Raw genomic sequence first — 14,486 nt, forward strand, 5'->3', positions numbered from 1 at the left:
TGTTCTTTTTGTTAAATTCACTAAATCTTGTATCTAAATCAAAGCACAAATTCAACTGGGTTATATTAACCATTAATAATTGTTCTGGAAAGTATTTCAGAATTTTCATTAACAGATGCACACCAATATTTATTGCTGTATATAAATACACCATATACAGTGGTGCCTCGGGTTACGAAAGTAATTCGTTCCGCGGCCGCTTTCGTAACCCGAAAAGCCTTCGTAAGCCGAATTGCCATAGGCGCTAATGGGGAAAAGCCGCGTTTCGTGCGAAAAAGCCGAAAAAAGCACCAAAAATTTTATTCGTAACCCGAAAAAACATTCGTAACCCGGAACAATTATTTCCTATGGGATTTTTTCGTATCCCGGAAATTTCGTAACCTGGGTATTTCGTATCCCGGGGTACCACTGTAGTTGCACACCAATATTTATGTGACTTAAAGCAATTGCTTTCTTTGGTATATGGGGTGGCAGAGCTTTCCAGCGAGTAAGATACAAATCAGTTCACCATGTCATGTGCTGAATCTTCTGATTATACTTCTATCTACCTAGACATACCCTCTTTGCTCTTGTTTTGCAGCTCAGTCAACAAGACTAATGAGTCTTACACTCTCCAGTTTCCTATTTTGTCTGAACTTCAGAACAAACCTGTTACTTAAACTATGGCCTGAAGTTGGTTTAGTTCAAAATCTGTCAGGTTGCTGTGAAGAGACAGTAGCCTTGGCTTGTATCTAGGAACATGATTAACTAGGTGAAGTACAGTCGGCCCTTCTTATACACGGATTTTTACACACAGATTCAAGCATACACGGTTTGAAAATGTTCCAAAAAAGTATAAATTTACCTTGATGTTCCATTTTTTATAAGGGACACCATTTTGCTATGCCATTATACTTAATGGGATTTGCGCATACACGGATTTTGTTATACACGGGGGATCTTGGAACCAAACCCCAGCGTATAACAAGGGTCCACTGTACACAGTCTTACTAGAAAAAGGAAGCTGGTTCTATCCCAAAGGACAACCCTAATTAAAATGAAGACGTGGAGTGTTACAGACCGCCACTGCTGTTTGCTCCGCGAGGGAGCCGCAGCAGCCAAACCGCACGACTCCCTCATGGAGCAAAAAAAGCTCCAAAATGGAGCTTCTTCCTGCGGCGCGGTTATGATGCTGCGAGGCGCCAATGGCGCACTTGTGACGTCATAAGCGCTGTGCGACGTGCGGACGCACAGCGTCTGCTGCGTCAATATGGCGGCGGCCGTGTGGAACGGCTGCCGCCATATTATACGTATTGACTACGTACTAGGGTTAGGGGGGTGCGGAAGCACCGCCCCTTCCTAACCCTAATACGTAGTCAATACGTATTTTATGGCGGTTTGTAAGCCGCCATAGTGTATTTATCTCTACTCTAAGCTCTTTTGGTTAAACAGTTCCAGTTGCTACATGGGTTATCCCCTCTCAGCTGATCTTGGCTATCTTTTTGATTTCAGTTATTTTCTGCCTCATGCCCCCCAGGTCTACCATCATATCTGGAAGATGTGTTTCTGATTGACGGTTCTCAATCATTTTTATGTGTTTCAAGTTCAGTGGTTAATACCTTGGTCCTCTCTGTTTATTCCTGTATCTCAAATACATCTGAATGTTAATTAACCTTTCCATTAATCTTTTATTTCTCAAATGTAATAGCAGTAGAGTTCCAACAGACTCAGATCATTGATACATTACAGAACGCACATATTTCAGTCAAAACACATTTCAGAGCAGAAAAATGAACTCCTTCCTGTTCAGTCAACAGCAAGGTATTACTGGGAAATTGATATTTTTGTTGCTTTTTAAACTGTATCAGATTGTAATTATATATGCATATGTATATATATGCACATACCCATGCTTTGAAAACTGCTATAAATAAATATGGCTTTCATTGTACTCCCAAATTTATTTATTTATTTGCAGTTGCAGTGAAGCTAAAACCGCAGAATTGTTATCTCTGCCTGTACTGAATCTGTGACTCTTTTACGTTGTGTGTCTGTAGGCCGAGAGTGACCGACACCTAAGCAGCCAACTTGTGAATATTCTGCAGCTATAATTACACACTATTGGCACGCAAAGCAGAACATCATCCCTCTTCAGGAACAAAAGTGAGGTCTGAACAATTCCCAGTGGCCTCATAAATATCTGTTTACAACGTAAACAACCAGGGAATGAAGTACATCACCAGCAAGAGACTTTGCAAATTAGAGTAATTTTGTCTTAAGTGTTTTATGCTTGTATCATCTGTAGAAAGATGTAAGAGATCACATTAGATAATACTTTGTACTGCCATTCTTAATTGTATTTTTTATACTTTTGGCAGCATTAAATATTTTTTTTAATTGATATACTGGTGTTTGTGTATTTTTCACCACCACAATAATTCTTTTGGTGATACTTCTGAGAAATTCTATTTAAATCCCTGACTATTTCCAGCTGTAACTGAAGTATTTCCCCATAGTTACTGACATTAACAGTGCAATCTAACGAAGCCGTTATTATATCTACTTAACTTTTTCTATTTCACTACGAGTTATTAAGAGGATCAATGAAAGCCAGCTCCAGGAGTTGATTGAATCTCTGAGTATGGTTATTCTTTCCCTTTAAAATGTAACTAAAAATCTTGTCAATTCCATCTTTTTGAACTATAACTGCTGCAACAATGGAATGAATTTTGACCACGGCTTTGAACTGGTAAGCAGTGTTACCCTTTTTTCAGATTTAAGGAACATGTTTAAATTTAAGGAACATGTTTCTCAAAAATAAAAATATTAGATCTAAGCAATGCTGATCACATAGCATCTGTGCGCAGAGATATCATAACATAAACAAAACCTTATAAGAGCCACGCTGACGAATGTACAAATTGCCACAAAGGGTTTTTTCTTAATTATTTCACAAGTGTACAGAAAAATTACTTAAATATCCTTGTAATAATAAGGTCCTTAATACTTCAGTAGTGAAACCAGAAACAAAGTTTATGGGCTACTACAATTATTTCTCTTCAGAGTCCAAAGACAAAACAAGATGAATTAAAACAATGCAGGAGGGAGTCCACTACCAAAAAGTAATTTCCAGGAACTTGGTATTTTCCATCTGGAAGATTTAATTGAAGAACTTTCATTCTGCAGATTTAAAAAAGAAAACAAAGTATTATTGTTGAGGAGGTGAATGGCATTAAAACACTATTAGCTTTGTATGGCCCTTAGTTACTTTGGTGTTAGATTAACACTTCTAATGGGCCCTCCAGGTGTCAACTAGTTTATACCAGGAATTTTAAAACTGTTCTAGTGAATCTTGCAGTTCCTGAAGGAGGAGATGGGTAATGTCAGACAGATTCTTTGGGGGGAAAGAAAAAAACTAACTCATCTCTGCTGTCTGGAGATACAGTGTCACCTAGACCCTCAATTAGACTGATATAAGCTACAGGTAGGCAGTTCCTGGGGCCATTTTGATCCTCAGAACTCAATGAGGTCCACACCGGTTGTGGCCAAAAAGTTGGGGGCCTGCTGTCCCTGATTGGCTGCTCTGAATATTCCAATCTGCCAGTGTCTCTCCACATCGGTCCTCAACAAAAATGGATGTGATTAGAAATCCATTTCTGATTTTTTTAAAAACCCTGAGTAAGGGACTAAGGTACAAGGGGGGGACTTGTGCCTAAACTGCTGTTCCTAGAAGCTTCAAGGAGGTGAAACTGTCATTTTGTGCTAGGAAAATGCATTTAAGGGAGTTGTACAGACTACAAAAGTTGCTTGGGAGGAACCACATGATGCCCACCCTGATTTAAGGTCATAGTATGGCAGATAGACCTGAGAAGTGTTTCATATTTATTTAATCCTGCATTTCTCCCAATATGGGACCCAAAGACCTAATGAATCCCACACATGCCCTAGACTATCCCACAATAATTTTTGTAAAGGTGAGATGTGCAGCTAATATAGAAAGCTTCCAGAAAATATGTTGAAAGAAGATCAAAATTTTGAAAATCACTGATCTAAGAAACACATCAGAAATTCATTGCCTTCTGGTACACATAATCTGGTAACGTTTCTAATGATCAACTATCCAACCCTAGTTAGGCTACCCTTTGGTAACAAAAGGGCACAGAATTATGTGTAATATATAGTCATTGAAATGATACTACAGAAATACAAGAATGCTGCAATTTCAGTTCCAAGTTGTTTTTGTAAGAACTTTTCAAAGTGAAAAACAACAACTCTCATGTGAGATGATGTATACTTACTTGTGTGGCAGTAAGATGAAGCCATTCATTAAGATAGTCAGCTAGCGTAAGAGCATCAGGGATATTATCCCCTTCTGAGCAAAACTTTAGCAAGACTACCATGGGAATTCCTTTTGAACAACTGAAACAAAAGTAAAATAAATCAAGTAACTGAAGACAAAGTCTGTTTTCATTTGGGCTGCAAGCCACAGAATATTTTTCCGTTTGATTAACCATCATTTCCTGTTTCTAAATGCAAGTTCACATTGAATAAATTAATTGACATCCTGCTCCTTGGACATAGAGCCCAAGGCTATCATCAGAGTGGATTCCACTGCTCGGGGAGTTTTTCACCTGGGTTTGGCCAGACTTCAATACACACTTGAAGGGTTTGCAAGATAGTCACTGGAATATGGTGAATTGTGGCATTGACTGTGAAATGTTAAGCCTACAAAAGAGCCAAGAGGCTCTTCAGAAAGCAAAGGGCTGCACCTTGTAGAGAGAGGTATGGTAAATTAAAGACAGAGGACCCAAGGGCCTGTATAAAGTTTGGGGATTAGATTGGGTCCGAGAATAAGAATAGCATAATTGTGCACATTGGAGAAAAGTATTCATTTACTTTTTTGTTTGTTGTTTGCATCAGCTAAATTTCAGCTACATTATTTTCAGAAGAAATATACATACAGTCTGAGAAATAGAAAATCAGAATTCCAGCAAAAGATGATCTGTAGTACAATTAAACACAGAGGTAGTCTCACCTATGTTAAAATTAACACCTCACACTGATCCAGTCTCACATTCTGAAGCCTGAACAATTATAACTGCAAATACTAGTAATGAAGAAGTGGTAGGGTATGAACGAAGGGCTAAAACAGACAGCCCTTTTGCGTCGCTATCCAGGCAGCTTCGGAGCATGGGGTTTACATGCTGCGCGTCTTGAAGTCACCTGGCCATTTACTCATCGGCATGGCGTTTACACGCCACATGCTGCCAGAGTGTAATGATGCTGGCTTCCAGCCGCAATATGGCCACAAAACCAACTTTTTGCCACCCAAAAAAGGAGCTGCTTTTGCCGCTCCCTTTTTGGGCAGCTTCCAGGCAGATTGGGGCCATGGCGTGCGATTGCCACTTCCCCAATCTGCCCTCTTCTGTCCATCTATTTCGGCTCATAGTCAAAGCACTGGGGAATGCCACAATCGTTTCAGAAGTCAATCACCACACTTTGATCCCAACTTTATCAACTAGCAAATCTGAGTGATGCCTTTAGAATTTTGTTACTGCTATTACCCCACAAAAGATAGCTATTATGCAACTTTACATATAGTCCTCCAAGGCTATTTGTTATTTATGTACCAATTGTTTGTTTTGTATTTTTGCTATAAAACAAATAAAAACACAATCATATAAAAAAGGAATCAATCACCATTAAGTCATGGTACAGCGACATAAAATGAGGTGCTAAAGGAATCTTTTAGGATTATTAATAACATTTTTCCAGTTAAAGTCAACAGGTCCTGTTTTCAAAGCAACCACTTATTTGTGAACAGAGCCACTCCAATTGGAATTCCTGCCTAAACACTACCACAAGTCTTTTATCAAATATAATACTGGCAAATTAAGTTTTATTGTGCTTTCAGACTGATGTATTTTAAGGTATCTGCCACACTTTTTGAATGACTTAGAGTCATCTAGAGACGTCAGTGTATGTGTATAACAACTTATAGTAGAACATTCTCAGGTTGAGGCTTCTGGTGGAAGAGCTGTATGGATGTGAAGAAAAACAAATGGGAAGGAACAACCCAAACCCAACAGCTCAGCTGTGACAAGCTGAGAAGGCATGGGGAATAAAGATCAGGGCCATGGGGCAGCACTTCAAAAGGCAGGATGCCAAGTAAGACAGAGATGGAAAGCCTAGAGACAAGAGGAAGATAGATTGCAGACTGGGGGAAGAAGGAGCTGATTGCTGCCAGAGGCTCAGCACAAGCAGTAGAGTGAGTAAAAGCTTTAAAGGCACTGGTATATTCTATGTAGGATGCAGAATGTCTTTATATGTATTTGTATTTGAAATGTTGATTTTATGTATTTTCAGGAAAAATTTAATAAAGATAAATTTTAAAAAAAGGACAGCAGTGGAACTGCATAGGCACTAGTACCATCTAGTGGTTCCTGGGGTTATAGCAGTTTCAATTTAACAGTTTGATGAACTAAGATTGTGTTACAACAGACTGGAGGGACTGGGGTCTATTGGTTCTCAATCAGACATGTGAAAAGAAGTCTGTGTTACTTGAGTTTGAAAGGAATCTATCTTAGAAGAACTGATTTGTCAACAATAAGCTATAAATTCATTGCCAAGAGTGGCCCAAGGCTTTGGGTAAATTATGCAAACTGAAACATATGATGTTCCTCTCTCTATAGAGGGCTGCATAATCTGGTTTGACACCACTTTAACTGCCATGGCTTCATGCTTTGCTCTGGTGCTGCAACAAACTACAGTTCCAAAAATTCCATAGCATGGAGCCATGGCAATTAAAGTGGTGTTCAACCAGATTATTTCAATTCAGCACTATTATACACAGAACTATTATACAGTGTACAAAAAGGGAAAGAAAATGACATCTGCTACTACTTCAAATCCTTTACAGTGGTTGTTTTCAACACTAATTCTTGATTGCATCACCAACCTTTCTGTGAACAGCAGTTTTGTGATACCACCTCCTGGAATATGGAACACTTTCTCATCATCATTTACTCCAGGAAAAGCTGCTACTTGCTCCAGTTCTTTACCATTTAATTTCTTCAGTGTGCTTTCGATAGTTTTCTCAACAACAGATGACAGCAAGTATCGTAGTGAGGTACTGCCAATAAAACATAAGATAAGTACATAAGCTGTAAAAAAAATTCAGTTGTTTTCAAAAAAGTCACGTTGATTCAACTGGTAACTCATATTCAAGTTACCAAGCAGCTAGAAAAACTAGGAAGAAGCAACCTTGTAATGCAAGCAATGTTCCCTTTGTCATTAGCACTAAAACATACCTTTGATTACTTATCACTAAGTAGTCTTAGCTCAAATAAAGTTCACATGTTTCATCTCAGACCTAAACAATTCATTGTTTAATAAAACTGAATTCTTGCAAGAAACACTGTATGTACTTGCATAAAACTCTGTACTTACAACTTCCTCCTTCAGGGAACTGTACACTGATAATATTGGGTTGGCTCCAGACTTTAGTTATTTCTTCAGTTGAGTATATACTCTCATTTATTTCAGTGACTCCACTCTGAGAATAACCAAGGCCAAAGACGGCACTAAAGGAGCGGCTCTGTACTGCCCCTTTGCTTGCTGGATCGGGACTGCAGCAACTGCATACAGTGGCCCTGATCTGGGGTTTTTCTAGCCCCAAAAGAAGTGGCAAAATGCTGCTCCTTTGGGGGAGGCAGAAAAAAGCCGCCCTTACAGCCGCCACCACAGCTCTTCCATGTTTCTTTGGCACAGCATGTGTAAATGCTGCACCGCAGAAATGTCATGACGCCGCCCACCATCTGGTTGGGGAGGCGGTGTGACATTGACATACCTCCACTCCACTCCAACACCAGAATTTCTTGTTGGTCTGTACAGCCCCTAAGTCTAAATGAAACTCGTCTCATGAGATCTATACTGAGTGCAAGTAAGGCAACTAATTGCAACCACCATTTTTAGATTAAAACCTAGATTATAAATGGACAAGATCATCTGAGATAAGAGCTAAACATACCCCTCATATATGCACAAGTTCAACTATTAGCCACTTCAGGCAACACCACACAGTTACATTATGCACAGACATACCCATGAAGTTGTTGATCATTACGTTGGTAAGCATGACTGCTGGACAAAAGAACAATTCTGGCAAATCCACAACTTTTCACCCAGGCAAGAATTGTTTGACAAAAAGGCCTGTATTTATTCTTAAATATCAAGAGGGGGAACAATACATTAGAATTTTTCATGAAATAATCACATTAATTCTTCAGTGCCTTAAAATTTTGAAATTATTAGAACTAAGTAAAGACATTGTTTTCTCAGCTATGTTTCTTATGGACTTAAACAAATAAATTTTTAAAGACTTTCAATAACATGGAAGAGATCAAAGAAATTTTGGCTGTCCAAATGATGAAACAAAGTTGGTGGAAGTGAGATAGTACAGGCAAATATGTCGAACATGATGGCCCAAAATTTGGATAGGTCTTAGCAGTAATATCAGTAGGTAGACTTGAACACAGAGCTTTTCTATCATTAAGCAAAGCAGCTATCTCAATCAGATTTTGAATGTCATTAAAATCTGCGGTGATTTCGTTATTTAATGTTTTTTATTAATACAGTGGTACCCTGGGATACGAATGCGCCGCCTTACGAAATTTCCGGGTTACGAAAAAAATCCATTTAAAAAAACTGTTCCGGGTTACGAAGGTTTTTTCGGGTTACAAAAAAATTTTTGGTGCTTTTCGGCGCTATTTCACACGAAATCGCGGCTTTTCCCCATTAGCGCCTATGGGTTTTTCGGCTTGCGAAGTATTTCGGGTTACGAAAGCGGCGGCGGAACGAATTAATTTCGTAACCCGGGGTACCACTGTATATTTTTACTGGAGAAGAAAACATATCTGTGAGATTTCTGCCCCATGTGACAAAACAATTTGGCCTGTTTGGATGCCACTCTGACAGATCGGTGGGGGAGTCATTTATGTCTGGGACCATTCTGTTCAAACCAATGCCAAAAAAAGTCATTCATGCACAAAATGAGCCATGGCATAGTAGGCAGTGTCACAAGGAAATCAGCCAATTGCTCCATATTTCCTTTATAACAAAATAACAAAATCTGCTGCACATATTCATTCTTGTTCTATACAGTGTTGCAATAACATAATATTTATGCAACAACATAATAACCATGATTATTAAAAAGTGTTGTATTATTACATTTTCTCTAACTTATCACATATAAAATAAGTACTGTAATTATCCGCCCCAAACTGGATAGTATGTGAAGTAATATAGAATAAATGGGCACTTAGGTCAACTTATGACACATGTCAACATATTCAGGGTAGCCATCTTGCCAATACAGCAAGATTCAAGAAAATCCACAAAAGAATGATACGTTTATTGGCCAACCAAAATGCACAAAACAAGTCATGCAAGCTTTTTTAAATTAGCATGCTGCTAATGGGGTTTAAATTTCACTGTCCTTTGTCTGGGTCCCCACAAAAAGGGAGTTGCCTTTGCCCACACTGAGATTCCTCCATACCAACTGAACTACAACAGAAACAACACCTAATACAAAATGTTAGCCTGTGACTCCACCACTGTCACTTTTCTTGTCCTGTAGGAATTTCCCCCCAACATCCTTTGCTTGATGAAGAAGCCAATGGAGCTTTGAAGGTTTGCATGAAGCTTTTTGGTTGGCCAATAGAAGCACTGCTCTTTTGTGGGTTTTATCTTATAACACATGTGTTAGCCTATTTTTGTGGGGGCTTCGTAAGTCAGTTTTGTACATCAGAAATTCTAAAAATATAAAGCAACTGAAGAATATTTAAAGTAGTAATCCTAGATGCACGTATACAGAAGTAAGTCCCACTAACCCTAAACAGGTATGTACAGAATTGTACTGCATGTGTATAAATATTCATGCCTCACTATATGATGATCTGAAAAGTATATCAAAGGACAGTTACCAGTCTGAACCATTGTGGTAATTTAGGACATGATGTGTGTATAGTTTGAATGTCTTATGCAACAAAAAATGTCACTCATGGTCAGTCATAGTTATTTGTTATTAATTAAGAATTTGGCAGATTATTGCTGGATTTTTTAAAAAATGTATTTCAGCAAAATTGATCATTCTTCGATACATGATATACTTCATAGGACAGTCTTCATTACCTAGCAGAAGAAAATAAAATACCTATTTTCACTTTGAAGTATAATAATGTGAAAAATGCCAACTAACACATACACACCTTTATAAATGGAGATCTGAGTTGCAAAACCACCAATTCTTTAGAAGGCAAAGCATACACTAAAAGAAATATATAAACAGTATATTATGAACAACATTAGATTTAATTTGCCACACTATTGATGATTCTAGGAAAAATGGTGTGAAGGTGACAACGTGGCACTGCCAAAATCTCTCACAATCTTTTACTCCTTTTTACTGATTGTCACCACTGCCACCACTTATGTGAATGTGAGACTCACTCATCCAACTATTTTCCTCTTTAATGGCAGTACAATGGGTCATTTTATCCCACTGCTGCCACCCATATGTGATGACGACCTCCCTAGCTGCCACCAAATTGCACGAGGAGACCCTTGAACTCAGATCCCTCACTTGAGTGACTGGCACATTTTTTCCTTTACCTCTGGGCCACTCTGTAAGACGACAAAGCACTCACTATTTTGAGTAATCTGAACACTAACAGTATTATTAATCCTTGGTATCGTTTTGTTTATAGTTTCTTAAAATACTTCAAGTGACCACACACTGAACCAAAACAACAACTTTATTTACAAGATAGTTGGCTACAGTATGTGGTGAATATTCAGAGTTGATATGGTGTTTTGTGCTTAAACAGTTACAAAGTATAATAATTCCTTTTACTGTACAGTCAACTCTCCGTTTTCGTAAGGGTCCATTCCGGATTCCCCCCCCACACACACACACAAAAATGAAAACTCGCAGATATTCAAGCCCCATAGGCTTGAATAGGGGTGCGTGCCCCATTTCAACCCCCTATGTTTGCTCCTGTGTATAATAGTGCACAAAAGTCTGTGCAAATGGAGAGGCAACTGTACTTTCTGTCTCACACAGAACCTTTAGCCTTTCTCTGTCTTTTTCAAACTTTCCAGTAAATTGTGACTCCCCTAGTCACTCTTAATTAAATTTCCATCTTGAACTCTCTTAGTTCCAAGCTGGGTATTCAAACCCCTTCCAACTCCCCTGTCTGCACTGTATCTCAGCCATCTTGGCTGTTAAAACTTGTCAAGGTTGAATAAATCTCAAACGCTAACTCAGAGCTTTGTCCCCATCTGGTCTCTATGCAATTCCTTATCTATCTCACCACACTCCTCTCTTCATATTTATACATGCACTTGGGAGCAGCCCCCACTTTTCTTGGCTAAGCTCCTATTAGCTGTTGCCAGGCTCACTCTAATTGGATGTTGCCCATGCTCCAATCTGCCTTTTCTCCACAAATGGGATGAATCAGTATGCCTTCTACAGTTATACCTTGGTGGCATTTGACCAATGTAGTGAAAAGGAGCAAATACTTGTTTGGGACGTAATGCATTTAAATTAGGTAGTCATAGAATTTTATTCGTACCCTCAGTCAAGACTGGTTATCAAAATGTGTTATTTATTTATTTATTTATTTATTTAAAGAATGCTCTTTACATACTTAATTCAGCTTCAAACTATTGCTACAATGAAGATAACATGATATACTTATGTGTACCATGAGCTAAAGATATTTGAAAAAGTCTTCGCATACAAAATTATGAGCAGCATCATGATGCAGCCGCATGAATATATCCACGGTTGCTGCTGAAAAAAAGACTGAAAGGTCCACATGAATTGCTGCTGTTTTGGAAAGCAGGGAAAACTAAATTCAGACACTATTTCCAAACCTGAGGTGTTCTGCACAGGAAGATGTTCAAATGCCTGAACTCAATCTAAAAAGACGATGTCTCTCTGGATAAACCTCACCATAGAGCTGAAGCCTAAATGAACACCCAAGACTGCATCCAAAGTACCTACCTTCAGCATTTATACACAGCTCCGTTGCATTCTCTTCTGTTGTTGCATATGGATTATTTCCAGTCATTGGCACAAGACAATCAGTATAAAAGTAACCAACTTTGGATATGTCAAGTGTGGAAATAATTAAATCTACAGCCAGCTGCCCAACATTTCCCACCGATACAGCGGGCTGAAACAACAAAACAGATGCATGTCGGTTATGTAATCCTAGAGAGAACATATTAATTAAATCTGTGATGATCAAATCCACAAATATTAAAGCCGCAAATATGAAGGGATGAGTGTAGTTATATCTGCTGGAACGTTTTAAGTTCTTTGGCATTGTTTTACTTTGCTTCATCCTTTACATCCTTCATTTACATGCCCCTAAGTTTTACACTCAATTTATCTATGGATAATTTCAGCCTCCAAATCTGCCCTCAACTTATACATGAGGACGACTTATAGTTGAGTATATACGGTAAGTGTTTTTCTCATTTGCGGTTTTTCCACATTAATGAGGGTCCAGTTTGCTCTCACCATACGCAGGAGGATCCGTTCTGGACCCCCCCCCGTGTATGGAGAAAAGAGCGTATGCTTAAGCCCCATAGAAAATAATGGGGTATGTGCTCGCGGTGGTGTATGGGGTCTGTGGCGCAAGTACGTGCCCCATTATTTCTGCTGGGGCTTGCCTTCTGCGTGAGCTTAAAGCTGCAAAAGGCAAGCTCACCTATAAGGAGGGCCGACAGTGTATACAAACACATACATATATGTATTATAGTGTTATGAAATGTAGCTGTAATTAAACCTTATCGAATGAATTTATATATTATATAGTATAATATATAGATATATAGTATATAATATATATATATACACACACACACACACACACACACATATTTATAGACAAACATATACATATATATATTACAGCATATGGAATGTACCTATAATTAAACCATATGGAATGAATTTATATATTATATTATATATATGTATTATAGTGTTATGAAATGTAGCTGTAATTAAACCTTATCAAATGAATTTATATATTATATTGGCATTGCTAGCGTTTAATTGGCCATGTCCTCCATTTTGTGGCACCTTGTCAGGGATCTCATATTGAGGAAGGAGCAAGCTTGTTTTCTGCTGCTCCAGAGAACAGAATCCGGAGCAATGGATGCAAGCTCCAGGAAAAGAGATTCCACCTCAGCATTAGGAGGACCTTCCTGACAGTGAGGGCTGTTTGACAGTGGAACATGTTAGGGCATGGAAAGATGCGCTGTGTCTGTTGGGGCAGAGTGTCTTGGGCTCCAAGACAGGCTTAAAAATCATAGAGAAAAGGGTCACTTTGTTTTAAAGAGAACACAGCTATACTACTAGTTGTTGGGGCGTAGAAAAACGCGCTGTGTCCACCACAACCACCTGCAGAGTTGACCCACGTCGACAGGACGCCAGGGAGAAGGGATCTGAAGAGATGTCTGCAAATGTATTCAGGCCAAGAAGGAAAATAATCCTTCACCGCTGCAAACGGCCTTAAGCTCCCGGCTTGAGAAATAACAACAAGAGCACTTCAAGCCTTCACTCTACACCAGGGCTTTAAGAAATAAGTTACTTTGCCAACCAAACAACCATAACAACAAAAAACAGAGAAGCAGTTACTCTAATACCAACTGTCATAACTGACACACTCTCCCAGAAGGACAGTTGACAACGTTCCAACGATGCACTGTTCGAATGCTGACACATATAACTGCCACTAGAGCTGTAAATAACTTCCACAACAGCTCCCCCTAGTGGCCACATCATTGTCATTTTCTCAGACCTGTTTGCCATGGTCTTGACAGAACACACTCCTTCCTCGGAGAGTCTCCTTCTTTGGAGGCCTTTAAGCAGAGGCTGGGTGGGCATTTGTCTGTTATGCTTTGACTGAGAGTTCCTGCATGGCAGAATGGGGCTGGGCTGGATGGCCCTTGGGGTCTCTTCCAACTCTAGGGTTCTATGGTTCTCTGAGGCGAGGAGGACCGCTTCTCCCTTCCCTCTGAGGGGCTGTGAGAAAGCGCTCCCTCATCGCTCCCCATCCGCCTCCCTCGCCCTCCCATGACTGACTAAAACTCAGAGGCGGAGCCGCGGGGGGTTAGGGGCGGGCCCGCGGCTCAGGAGAGGCACGCGCCGCCCGGTTGCCATGGCAGCGGGGAGGGAGGAAGTGCGCGCGCAGCGAAAAAGAACGCCTGCGTTACCATAAGCAACGTGGAGCCTTTGAAGTCTGGGCGCGCGCGGCCCTGGCAGGGAACGAACATCCTCTCAACGGCGGAACGGAACCAACGGCCGCCCAGCAGCGACTAGGAAAGAGGCTGCAGCAGGCCCCGCCCACCGCCCTTCCCTCATAACTGCAAGGGTCCTTTCTCTTTCACAGCCAGGGAGAGAGACAGAGGTGTCTATTACGTTGCCT

General features: G+C 39.8%; 2 protein-coding genes across 8 annotated transcripts in view; one reads left to right on the forward strand and one right to left on the reverse strand.

Annotated features, from left to right (window-relative positions):
- The window catches only part of PTPN2 (protein tyrosine phosphatase non-receptor type 2), a 36,870-nt gene extending 34,490 nt beyond the window's left edge, over window positions 1-2,380 (forward strand). For 3 of the 6 annotated variants that reach the window (XM_042461926.1, XM_042461922.1, XM_042461923.1), the window contains one exon: window positions 1,958-2,380. In XM_042461926.1, the coding sequence (XP_042317860.1) occupies window positions 1,958-2,012 (55 nt within the window). In that variant the 3' untranslated portion in view covers window positions 2,013-2,380. The remainder of the gene's footprint in view (window positions 1-1,957) is intronic. The other 3 variants (XM_042461924.1, XM_042461925.1, XM_042461927.1) reach the window with 1 other exon arrangement.
- PSMG2 (proteasome assembly chaperone 2) lies at window positions 1,596-14,411 on the reverse strand. Of its 2 annotated transcripts, none has more exons than XM_042461930.1 (7): window positions 14,275-14,411; window positions 12,050-12,221; window positions 10,251-10,309; window positions 8,083-8,201; window positions 6,938-7,111; window positions 4,278-4,398; window positions 1,596-3,159 (listed from the first exon to the last, which is right to left on the reverse strand). In XM_042461930.1, exons 1-7 carry the CDS (start codon window positions 14,332-14,334, stop codon window positions 3,067-3,069), a joined length of 798 nt encoding a protein of 265 aa, XP_042317864.1. In that variant the 5' UTR covers window positions 14,335-14,411; the 3' UTR covers window positions 1,596-3,066. The 2 variants fall into 2 exon arrangements, with proteins under 2 accessions (XP_042317864.1, XP_042317862.1); XM_042461928.1 differs by lacking the exon at window positions 14,275-14,411 and adding an exon at window positions 13,709-13,885.
- Window positions 14,412-14,486: the final 75 nt, after the last annotated feature.

Source organism: Sceloporus undulatus, chromosome 4 (genome assembly GCF_019175285.1).
Source record: "Sceloporus undulatus isolate JIND9_A2432 ecotype Alabama chromosome 4, SceUnd_v1.1, whole genome shotgun sequence".
NCBI classification, from domain to species: Eukaryota; Metazoa; Chordata; class Lepidosauria; order Squamata; family Phrynosomatidae; genus Sceloporus; species Sceloporus undulatus.

Coding starts and splice junctions, on each gene's coding strand:
- PSMG2 (XM_042461928.1), bottom strand. CDS start 13,870: ATGGCAAACAGGTCTGAGAAAATGACAATGATGTGGCCACTAGGGGGA. Junction 10,310..12,049: donor GCTGTGTATAAATGCTGAAG/GTAGGTACTTTG, acceptor TATTTCTTTTAG/TGTATGCTTTGCCTTCTAAA. Junction 4,399..6,937: donor AAACTGCTGTTCACAGAAAG/GTTGGTGATGCA, acceptor CTTTTGTTTCAG/TTGTTCAAAAGGAATTCCCA.